The sequence below is a fragment of the Chelonoidis abingdonii genome, unplaced genomic scaffold (genome assembly GCF_003597395.2).
Source record: "Chelonoidis abingdonii isolate Lonesome George unplaced genomic scaffold, CheloAbing_2.0 scaffold0135, whole genome shotgun sequence".
NCBI classification, from domain to species: Eukaryota; Metazoa; Chordata; order Testudines; family Testudinidae; genus Chelonoidis; species Chelonoidis abingdonii.
The window spans coordinates 9998-21902 of NW_027424396.1; the positions used below are offsets into that span (position 1 = coordinate 9998).

Consider the following 11905-nt stretch of genomic DNA (forward strand, 5'->3'; position numbering starts at 1 on the left):
CCACAGGTCACGGAAAGCAGGGCACAGCCAGCATTGCAGAGACAACATAAAAAGCATTACCCTGGCTGTGGGCAGGATCCCAGGGGAGAGCCAGGCATTTCAGAAAGGTTTGCATGTGTGTCTTTGGTCATGAAGTAGGACAGAGCAAGTGTTAGACACAAGTAAATATAGCCTCTAAAGTTGCAAAGCAAACACAGTACGAGCCTCACCATGCCTGCATGAAGAGAATTCAGCTTTATGTGCAATATAGGGAGGAAGGATGTTTCACAATGGTTAGCGACAGTATCTTGGGCAATCAGGTTCAATTTTCCTCGGCCACAGACTTCCTGTGTGACCGTGCATATGTCACTAAGGTTCCCTGTGCCTCTGTTCCTCACCTGTCCAATGAGGATACCACACCTTCCCTATCTTAGAGGTATTAACAGGATAACTACATTAATGATTCTGAGATGATAGTGAGGGCCATATAAGTATGATAAATAAGTTTAATAAAAAGGAGAGGGTTAGTGGAAAAAGTATGTGGTGTTCTTCTCCTATGACCATGTGGTGCTCCACAGGCTCATTCATCTTATACCCAATGTGCTGAGGATGATTAGCAAAAGGGAACAGCAAGAGTATCAACAACTGTTGGTAATGAATGAACAAATATTGCCTTGTAAGAAGAGAAGAGACCACAATTCATTGGAAGAGGCAATTAAGAAGCCTAGTTCATGGGAAGATCACCAAAGAATTTTCAGAGCCTGCAAACACCACCAAGTGCCAACACACCACAGTTGTATTGTGTTGAGCACATTTGTCACATCAGGCAAACTCACATAAGTGGTCACCTTGTGCCCAGCTGTCCCAATGAAAACCCAACATGCAGCTCCTTCAGAACATCTCATTGCACTAAGGCCATTTCTTCTCTCAGACCCCTGGAGGGAGCTGTTGTGTATCAAATAACCACCTGAATCTGTTTCACTGTTGCTTTACTGCTCTTAGGGAGCTAGGTTGCTGAGGGTACACTGTATGTCTACACTGCAATTAAAAACCTGCACCTGCTGGCTCATTCCAGCTGAGTCAGGCTTGTGGGGCTCAGGCTAAGAGGCTGTTTAATTGAGGTATAGACATTCAGGCTCAGGCCGCAGCCCAAGCTCAGGGACGCTCCACCTCACAGGGTCATAGCACTAGAGCCCAGGCTCTGGCCTGAGCTCAGAAGTCTACAGTGCAGTTCAACAGCCCTACAGTTTGAGCCCCATGAACCTGACTCAGATTGCATGTGAAGCTTCAAGGAAAATACTTCATTGCCTGTAAAGCTGTACTTATCACCTCCAGGTCCAGTTACAGATTCGGGAATACAGTATATATCTTCAGTTTTGTTGTAATATTCTAGATAGTTGACTTAATGTTTGAAAGAGATGGTTTCACTATTAGTTATTGTGATTTTTGCATAAAGTGATTGGTAGACATTTTTCATTGTAGATTGAGGATTGTGAAGGAGTGACTATTCCTTTAAGGGTCAGCCAGGAGCTCACACCAAGGACAACCCTGCTATACTCAGTGAGGCTCCCTGCTTCACCCTAGAACTGACCTATTTAAACAGGAACAGGGAGCTAAGCAGAGGAGAGGGAATTAGAAGCTATTCAGGTTTTAGTGGATGGTGGATATTCTCTCCTCATCCTGTTTCCAAAGACTATGATGACCAGGCTCAGATGCTTTGTTTTGAGAAGTTTGAGTTGAGGAGTGCTGAATGGGGTCCTGAGGGTAAGGTCGTTGTGAATCTTTATTACAAATGCTTCCTCCATGAGGCTTTACAGGAGGATTTAGCTCAAGATAGTTAGCTTGAGGGGTTTTTGTTTTGTTTTTGTTCTGTTGTTTCGTTGTTTTTTTTTTAGTTAAGGCCTGTTTGTTCTGGGGTCTCAGATCATTGTGGATTCAGCCAAAATGTAAATATCCCCACAAATCCTGTAAGGACCATTCCTCATTAGTTACAGGAAACCTGGTGAGAGGCTGTGGGGGCTTGTGTAGCATGTCACTGGAGGAGGCCCCAATTCAGCTGAGTGGGCAAATGATCTGATCCTCATAGGAAAGGCATGATTCCTGGAGGACTGTCTACTGCTCCACAAAATACAGCTGGTTAAGGAGTCAGTCCTGTATTATGTCCACATGGGTGTACATGTGTGTGCAGGGCTCTAGGCAAAAGCTTCAGAGCTCAGTTATGGAATGAAATGTACCAGACATGTAGCCACTACAACCCCGGGGGATTCTGCTCTTGAATGCTCCCTACCTGCTCTCTCTCTGCTCCCTATACAGATACTGCCCACATCTCCTCCTGCAACACACCCACCCCGCCTGCTGCGGGCCCGCTTGGGTGTTCAGCTCCTTCAACACAATAAAAAGGTGAAGTCAGAAGTTGCAACTACCTGAGATGTAGCAGCCACTTAAATCAGCTATGACGTGGTTCTTCTCTTTCCTCTGTTTTATACCAGAGTTTTTCTCAATGAGACACAAACAAAGGGATGAGATACATAACAGGAGGACAGACCCCCAAAGTGTCCCTCTTTCCCATGGCTGACCAAAGCTTCCTGTCCCAATGGGATGCCACTTCAATGTGAGTGAAATGTAGATCCAGCTAAGATTATGAACCCCAATCTTCTCATTGAACATGACATTTTGGAGGGGCTGGGCCATGCCCAGGACTAAGCTCTTTCACAATCACCTGACAGCTCTGGTGGGCAGCCACCAAATGAACCAACTCAGACCCTATAGAATGAGCAGTGTCATGAGCAGACAGTGTCTTTAATGTCCGGAAACCTCTGACATCCAGATGAGACCCCAAGGTCTTAATGTTCCCTCAGAATGTGACCTGATTTTGGTGGCACAAACCAGGTTCAGATGAAGTTTTCTAACCATCAGATTGAAGTTCTGGGACAATCTTCCCAAGGGGAGAAGTGGGGGCAAAAATCTTAACTTGTTTCAGCCTGAGCATGATAAGTTTCCCTGGGGGATGGTTTGAGATTGCCTATAGTGACATATGGTCCATCTGGGGCTGTTATTAGCAAATATCTGCAACAGCCAGAGATGGGACACTAGATGGGGAGATCTATGAGTTACTACAGAGAATTCTTTCGCAAGTGTCTGGATAGTTGGTCTCATCCACATGCCCATGGTCTCATCCATATGTTCTTGATCTAACTTATTGCCATATGAGGTCATCCCCCAGGTCAGGTTGGCAGAGACTCTGAGGGTTATTCACATTGCTCTACAATGTGGGGCATGGGTCTGTAACTTGAAAATGTTTTAAAATCAAGAACTGAGAACTTCAGTACCTCAGCCAAAGGTCATGAGCCTATTACAGGAGTGGGTGGATGACGTGCAGTAGACTGCTATGTCTGTAGGGAAGGACTGAGGGGCATTGGCAGAGTTGTGAGGGCAGCCCAGGACTGGAACAGCAGCGGGGCTGCAAGACAAGATTGAAGGGAATAAGCAGTTCTCTGTGGGGGTGGGGTGTATGCAAGTTATTGAGGACTGAGTAGTAGGAGATGCTGCGGTGCAGGGTTGAGATGAGCTGGCAGAAATGCAGGTGAATCCAGGAGTGGAATGACAGGTGTGCTCCAGATCAGAACTGACAGCGCTGTGTATGGGGAAAGCTCGCACCACCTGTCTGTTACCTGCATTATCAGCCCTCATCTTTATAAGCACCAGTTAAATGAGAAAGATTGTTATGTTGTAAAAATGTTAATAAATGGACATAAGGGCAAAGCAACTGCAGCTGATCTGGGGCTGTAATATCCTTTATTAATAGTGCTCTCCATGGAGTAACTAGTACAGCTGCTGAAAACATCCATGGCAAAGAGGTGTTCTTCTCTAAAACAAGAATAAAATGTGTGTGTGTGTGTGTGTGTGTGTGAAAGAGAGAGATTTCAGCAAGGCCCCTCAGTGAGGATTTCCAGTCACACTGCAGGGGGAGAGGGACACCCTGCTGGTGCTGGTCTTGAGAGTGCAGGAGCTCCTGTTTATCGGTTGCACCGGTTAGTGCCGCAGCAAATGGCCTTCACTGCAGATCCCCCCATGGCCTTCATGACTTCACACTCGTACGTCGAGGAGCATCGCTTAGCGTATTTAACTGGGAGACAGGAAGAAAGAGAGAGGGGGAGATGGAATAACTCCAGGAATTTTGTGATTTGGCATACTTGGGTGAGGCCACCACTTATTTCTTCTTCACCTAGGGCCGGATTAACCTTTTGTGGGCCTGGTGCCAAACTAATTTGTGGGCCCCCATGGGAGCAGTGGAGCATGACATGGGGAGGTCATTCTCCAGAGTGAGGGGCCAGCTAGGGGTATGGCAGGGGCGGCCCAGCTCCGCCCAGTCCCATGCGAGGGCACTATTTACAAACCGGGAGTTGCCAGACACACAGGGGACTGCCCGGCCCTGTGCTGCCAGCATGCCCCCTTCCCCTTGGGGGCAGGCCCATGCCTCACCACACAGCCCCCTCATCCAATATCCTCCCAAGTCCCTATGGACAGACAACCCCAGACCCACTATGCCATCACCCCCCCAACACAAATGCACAGCACCCTGCACAACACCACTCTTGCCCAGCGCCCCCCTGCCCACAGCCCCACCACAATTGCCCAGCACCCCCCACAGAACCCCCATTCACTAGTGCCCCAACATACACATCTTCTTCACCCCCTCACAGCCCAGCACCACGCCTACAAAAAACCCACTACCCAACATCCTGCCTCCCAGCCCCACTCACTGGCCTGGCTGAGAGGCAACTGTGTCTTCCAGGCTGAGTTGGCAGTGCAGTCAGAGCTGGTCCCAGGGCCGGGAATCACTCCAGTCCCTTGGGAGTGGTGTGATCAGCCAGGCCAGGGCCTGCCCCGGCTGAGTTCCCTCAAGACACACTTCCCCTAGAGGGGCTCAGCCAAGCTCCCCGCACTGTCCCTTCTCCTCCTCCCCCACCCGCTGACACTGGCCAGGCTTCTGCACCAGTCCCAGGTGGCTCAGCTCCAGAGAGACAGGTGGGCCCCCACAGGTGGTTGGAAGAAGAGACTGCCTGGAGCCGGAGGTGCACTGAAGTCCATCCAGGGAGCAGAAAGGAGCAGAGGGGTATGCCAAGATCAGCAAGTGGAGGGTTGGAGGAGTCAGAGGGGTCTCGGAGTGCAGTGCAAGCAGACCAGGCTGGGGCCCCCTTCTGAGCATGGACCCATCTCCATGGAGCCATTGGTGCTATTGTAAACCCGGGACTGTCTTCACCTTCTGCTCCTCAACCTTTCTTCTTTCTTCTCACCCCTTCCTCTGTTCCTCTTTTCTTCCCTTCCTCCTTATCCATTTCCTTGCTACTTCTCCCTATTTATTTTCCCTCTTCCCTTTTTGCTTTGTCTCTCAGTTTCCCATCTTCATACCTCATTGTCTCTCATGGTACCATAGTATTTATCCAGCAGCTTTCCTTCTGGGTACAACGGGCAGGGTTGGGCTGGACACTCAAAGTAATTCTCTTCAGGCCTTTCCCACACTCACCCATGGCTGGGGAGTTTGGTCAAAGACTTAGGCCTGATCCATCATGGTTGCTGTGCACTTAGCTCCGTATCACATTAATCTGAAGTGTCTGTGACCCCAGCTTGTTCCCCTGCCTCTGTCTTTCTTACCAGGGAGAGAGAAGAACATGGTAATACATTGATCCTGGTCATCCCTGCATTTCTGAGTGGTGAAGCATCTTCCTCCATTAGGGCAATGATAACACTCCAGAGACACAACAGCTGAAGGAGACAAAACAAAGAGGGTCAACAGGAAAGGTGCCTTCTTTCTCCTAGGAGTGATTGAAATGCAAGGCTCCCCACCAACTTTTCTTTGTGGGGGCAGGGTAGATCGAACAGGAGGATGGCCCAGCAAGTAAGGTGCGAGCTTGGAACATGAGACATGGATTAATTTCACTGGTGTGCCACAAACTGTAGTGACCTTAGGCAAGTCACTTAGTGACTCTGTGCCTCAGTTCCCCATCTATACAATGGTAATAATACTGTTTAGGTAAAATCATTAAGTCTCGTGAGGTGATCAGATACTATGGTAAAGGGGTGATTATAAGTAGCATAGATAGACATCTAGCTATGGAAACATGCAGATTTGGTGGACAGGAGGAGGATGGATCAGTCTCTGACCTTGTCAATGCTTGTCTGTACTTGTGGTAGCATGTGGGGTATGCATAGCTACAGGCAGCAGTGAAAGGCTCTGGCACTTCCTTCCTGCTGGAGCCTCCTTGCTGCTGGAGCCTTTCCCCACTGCATCCCCCGCACAAGAGCCTTTTCCCACTAGCAGAGCCTTTTCCTGCGATAGGGAAAAGCTCCACAGCCAGGAGGCAGTGGGACAATAATGTCTAAAAATAACAGTGCAGATGAGGGAGGCATGGCTTGGGCGAGTAGAGAGCTGTGCAGTGTACACACCCTAGGGTTCAGGTGTGTAGAGCACTCTACTCACATAAGTTGTGTCTCATTGCCTGCAGTTCTGTTTATAGCCGTGCTAGCTGGGCGTACAGCGTCTGTACCCTACTCCCTGTCATATGTGTAGAACTACCCTTTGTCTAACTTTTCCTTTCTAATGTTTCATATTGAACAAAAGGGTCAGTCAGGAAAACATGAAGGATGGTGAGAAGCAAGAGAGGGTTTACAAGTGGCGGACTCACCTTGTGCCATCAGTGCTAGGGCGAGCACACACACAATCAGGTTCCTCATTTTGTGTAGAAAGGCTTTAAACAGACACCTGGGGATGAGAATGAGCAATTTTCTTTTTTTAAAAAGGCAGTGTAATTAGTGGCTGCATGTGGAGAGTCAGCACATCTCAGAGCAGGGAGGTGAGACTCTTTTACTAGAAAGCTCTGGCCTGCCATTCTGGAACCCTGTGTTAACCTCAGATCCAGAAAGATATCCGAGTCAGTACCAGTAATTAAGAGAAGAGCCACAAAACCTACCAGCGGCTGAGGGCATCACCACTGAGGAAAGCTCAAAATTGCTAAGTACACAGAGCTGGGGTTAGTGATGACAAAGGCCTGGGTGGGGAACATGGCAACAATCTTTTGACAACTGAAGGTGTAAACACCATGGAGGTAACTTTGTAGAGCGTATATAGGGACATAACGAGGCATGACGAGGGAAAGTTCTGCTGAATATCCTATGTTTTAGTTCATATTTGTCTTGTGTTTTAAGGAAATAATGGTTATAAGGGCTTTGTCCTGAGGGCACTGGAGGTTCAGTACCTGACCAGATGCCATTCTTGCAGTGCACAGGGCACTGTTAGTTTAGTCCACCTCAGGCTGTCACACAGAATAACACAATTGAGCCAATGCAATTCAGTCCTGGTGGTTGTTAAACCGAGGGGGATGAATTGTTCCACAATCTACCCATGATGAAGCACTCTTGTATTTGGACATAGGACATGCTAAAGTCACATGAGAGGAAGTGCTCCATTTTGAAAATGATCAAAAGGTCTGGTCTAGACTGGTGGAACTTTTTCTGTCAATTAAGGATGCTGAGCTGAGTAACGGTGCGCACAATCACAGGTATTCTCTAAACATGCCCTGCAGTTATTCAGCCTCTTTTTAACTGTCCTGTGATGGGATTTATAAACTCCACATTACAAGTGATGGTTTAATGGGAGCTGAGGAGCCCGACTAGCCCATACTGTGGCACCTGGAGCTGGATCCTGCTGGGTAGAACCAAACTGGGTGGTTCTTATAAAGAAAGGACTGTAGGGCGCTAGGGAAAGGAGACTCAGGAGATAGGTAGGTGGGAGTTTTCTTTCTGGGGGAAAGAAACCATGGAAGTGTCTATAGGAAAGAGCTGGTATCCTGGGACTATCCCTGAAGGGAGAGAGCAGCTGCGGGGAGGAGACTTCTGAAAGAGGCCTGGGAGAAGAAAAACTCCAGATAATAAGCAGTGAGGGTCAGTGGCTTGAAAGGATCTTGGTTTCTATGGAGAAAGTTCTGGAAGGCAGCAGTTTGGAATAAAGTGAGGAAAAACTTTGCAGAGCTTAGGAGAGGGGCAAAGAGGTTGTGGAGGACTGAGCCTGGGAAGGATGGAAGAGTTTTGAATTTGGACACTGTTACCCAGGAAGTACTAGAAAATGACTGTCTTGCCATTCAGATCCCTCTGAAAAACTCACTCCTCCCACTCAGTTTTTCAGTGGAAATCCACCAAAGCAGCTAAACATTTACATACAAAATGCATCTTCATTTCCTCAGCCAGTGCATAAGGACCTGTATTTTAACACGTTTTAAAAATTTTGATCTCCAAGTCCATATTAATGCACTTTGATACCTGTGGGGTGAGTTTCTAAGGCCCTGAGCACTCAGAGCACAGGTGAATTCAGCATTCGTCGGGATTGGCTCAGAATCTCTGAAAATTTGCCACATTTAGTTAGTGGCTTAGCTTTGGGGCCACACACAACTAAAATGTTAGCCAGAACTGTTTTGTCTGTAAAACTCCTTGGAACAGGGACTATGGACCAGATTTCTTAAAGGATTTAGGTGCCTAATGAGCAGGTATCACACTAGGTGCCTAGCTGCATATTTAGGTGCTTAAATACCTTTTAAAAAAAACCCTGATTCATAGACTCATAGACTTTAAGGTTAGAAGGGACCATTATGGTCATTTAGTCTGACCTTCTGCACAACACAGGCCACAGAATGTCACCCACTCGCATTAGTCTTCATCTACTAATATACACTGTACAGCACCAAGCATGTTGTGGGTGCTAAATAACATACTTGTGAACCCCTGCTCTAGAGACGAGTTAGAGGAAACTCAAACTTCAGTAAAACCAGGGAACGCAGGCTCGGGTCACAAACACAGATTAGATTAGATTACATGAAACTGGAATCTGACTGAGTCTAATGCTCAATTTCACGTTCTATTCATGCTGGTGGTTCAAGGAAGGAAAAAAAATCTCACATACCTGGTTTTCAGTTGAAGCGAGGGAGATCGATTTCATTGCTGCTGTGTGGGGCTGCTTGTTTATATACTTCCCCACATGCCCTCTCCACACTGCTCCCACCCAGTATATATGGAATTTCCCGCAATTGTTGACTTTGTTTTACAGTCACTTTGCCCAGGGAAAACAGAGGGAAGAACAGCCCACAGCAACCTTCAGCAACTTTGTGTTGAAACACTTGCTTTTGGCTGGACTCAACTTTTAGGGGAAGCAGAAGCTCTTACACAAGGTGCAAAGTACACAGTGTATCTTCCAAACAATGAGGAAATATTCAGGGAACCTGGATGGCTAGTGTAAACAAAAGAAACTTCTCTAAGGGGTGCTTCCCACCACAGTAAATTTATGGCATATGCTTATGGTTCAAAACTACACTTCCTTGTTTTTAGTCCTTGTATCGCTGAAGCTACACAGTTGCAATTTAAATCAGTCTAATTACACCTGTTTAGATACACTATTTGTGTATGTTCGCACTGTAGTGCTTGCTTTGGTGTAGTCCCTGTCACATTAGAAACCATGTGTTCACACAGCAGTGTGCAGTCAAGGTCGATCTCCCAGGATGCTTTGCACTGCTTCTAGGCTTGCTGCATTCTGGGCAACTTTCATAGCAGATATTGGGATACTTCTCAGAGGCCAAGAGAGGAGTGGGAACAGGCATCAAACTTGCTTAATCCCTCTTGTGCCCTGGTGCCATTTTGAACACTTTCAGCATGGAGGTGGCACATATGAACACTGGGTTCCAGTCCTTTAGTAACTGTGAAAAGCAGATCCTGTCACAGTGGAGAGGCCTCACTGAGGCATCCTCAGCAGCCCACTAGACCCAGCAGGATTGTTATAGGAGTTGGAGTTTATGGAGTGGATTCCATAAACATGTCTGTATAGTCTGTGTATTTGGTGAACTCCACTCAACAGAGCACGGCTTTGGGGGCTGACCTATGAGCACAAAATGGTAGGACCACGTAATTATTCATGCTATAGTTACACACATGTAGCATTCTGTGGTATATCTCTGCCTTTCTAATATGTCTATCCTAAATTCATTATTGGAATGCTCCACTATATATCAGTGATGGACCTTTTTAAATAAGTTCTATTTTCAAGAAAGTTTGTATTTCAGTGATTGTGTAAGTACTTCTCCTATGCACCTAACTTCAATAAACAATCCTGATTTATACATACATGCATTTCTAAACAGTCATTTACTTATTGCCAGATTCTGCAACCCATATTCACATGCCATTTAGTGCTACCGAATTTGAGTAAGGGCTGCAGAATGGAACACTTTTGTAACAGGATTTTGTAAACACTTCAGAGAATCTTCCTTAACAGCTGTGAATGTTCTATAATATTGATTACTTTGCTATCCCTTTATGTAGATATTTACACATGGTATTTTTCTTATGGGACCTGTCCAATAACTTTCTTAATAAGGATAAAAAAATCTACCTTTGTAAGTTGCACTTTCATGATAAAGAAATTGCACTACAGTACTTGTATGAGGTGAATTGAAAAATACTATTTCTTTCATTTATCATTTTTACAGTGCCAATATTTGTAATAAAAAATAATATAGAGTGAGCACTGTACACTTTGTATTCTGTGTTGTAACTGAAATCAATATATTTGAAAATGTAGAAAGATATCCAAAATATTTATAATAATTTTCAATTGGTATTCTATTATTGTTTAGCAGTGTGATTAAAATTGCACTTAATCGTGATTTATTTTTTTAATCGTTTGACAACCTAGTTTCTTCAAAGATTTCCAGCAACTGAACTTTAGTCACTGCTATGATGAATCTGCCAGGCAGGCATCTGCCATTTCCATCAACCACCTACCTAACCTTCCAGGGTGGCAGCACAGCTGGATGTCCCTGAAGACAGAATATCCTGCAATTGGTCTTCATAGTCTGGAAAGGCTCTGGTGGCCAGGTGTAGGGAGATACCTCAATGCAGTATTAATACAAAAATGTTGATAAATTTTATTAATGGGTCATTAAACTTGCCTGTGCCTCTACTGAAGTTTAGGATATATTTATCATTACTTACAAACATATGATGCTTCTCAAAAAGTACCTAACATGCATATATCTATTTGTTAAATTATATTAAATAGTCAAGCTATCCAAAAGAATTCCAGTAGACTTCTGCTTTCTGTACTGCAGAGACAAGCAAATGTCAGGATGATCGCCCTTTGTTAACAATAAAACCATGTTTGTTGCCCCTCTGAGTATCTATATCAAATCAGAAAAGCTGTATTTTAAACTTCATCTTGCTTTAACTTTCTATATCAATTTTTTTTTATACTGTGTTTTTTAAAACTAGATGTGAGTTAAGCTGATAACCTAAAGAGTATATTATTGAGCACCATAAGCAATGATATACCAGACAAGACCTGCCAGCCTTATAGTCTTTTGCAGACTTAGAAGTGGTACAAGTACTTATGAAATAGTAAGCTTGGCTCACAATATATTTAGGAAACAGTATTGTGAAAGACAAGGTGGGTGAGATAATATCTTTTATTGGACCAACTTCTGTTGGTGAAAGAGACAAGTTTTTGACCTGCACAGAGCTCTTCTTCAGATCTGGGAAAGGAAATCAGAATGTCACCACTCAATACAAGGTGGAACAGCATGTTAAACATAAATAGTTAACATGTGAAAGTAGAATGAATTATATTGTAAAAATAAGAATGGATTAAAGAAATGTGTATGCACCTTTAAGCAGAAATAAGAAATGTTGAAATACAGGTGCCAGGAAAAGAAACATTAGGCATAAACAAGGGTGCTAATGGTGAAACATTAACAGAAGATCGGTAATAGTCAATAAGGAAATAAGATATGCATGTCTAGCCCAGGTAAACTTATCAGATTCTGCTTCCTTTGTTATCTAGTTAAGTACTCACTCTTTCATTTGTATAAATAAGATAGTTTGTATCTTG

The 11905-nt window shown here is 45.0% G+C and overlaps 1 protein-coding gene across 1 annotated transcript; it reads right to left on the minus strand.

The window, feature by feature from the left end:
• Window positions 1–3755: 3755 nt before the first annotated feature.
• Window positions 3756–9070, minus strand: LOC142046016 (CD59A glycoprotein-like). Its single transcript, XM_075061373.1, has 4 exons — window positions 8933–9070; window positions 6666–6742; window positions 5635–5745; window positions 3756–4105 (listed from the first exon to the last, which is right to left on the minus strand). The coding sequence occupies exons 2-4, from the start codon at window positions 6712–6714 to the stop codon at window positions 3996–3998; spliced, it is 270 nt and encodes an 89-aa protein (XP_074917474.1). The 5' UTR covers window positions 6715–6742; window positions 8933–9070; the 3' UTR covers window positions 3756–3995.
• Between the last annotated feature and the right edge of the window lie 2835 nt (window positions 9071–11905).

Coding starts and splice junctions, on each gene's coding strand:
- LOC142046016 (XM_075061373.1), bottom strand. CDS start 6,714: ATGAGGAACCTGATTGTGTGTGTGCTCGCCCTAGCACTGATGGCACAA. Junction 5,746..6,665: donor CCTAGCACTGATGGCACAAG/GTGAGTCCGCCA, acceptor TGTCTCCTTCAG/CTGTTGTGTCTCTGGAGTGT. Junction 4,106..5,634: donor CATGTTCTTCTCTCTCCCTG/GTAAGAAAGACA, acceptor CCTGTCTCCCAG/TTAAATACGCTAAGCGATGC.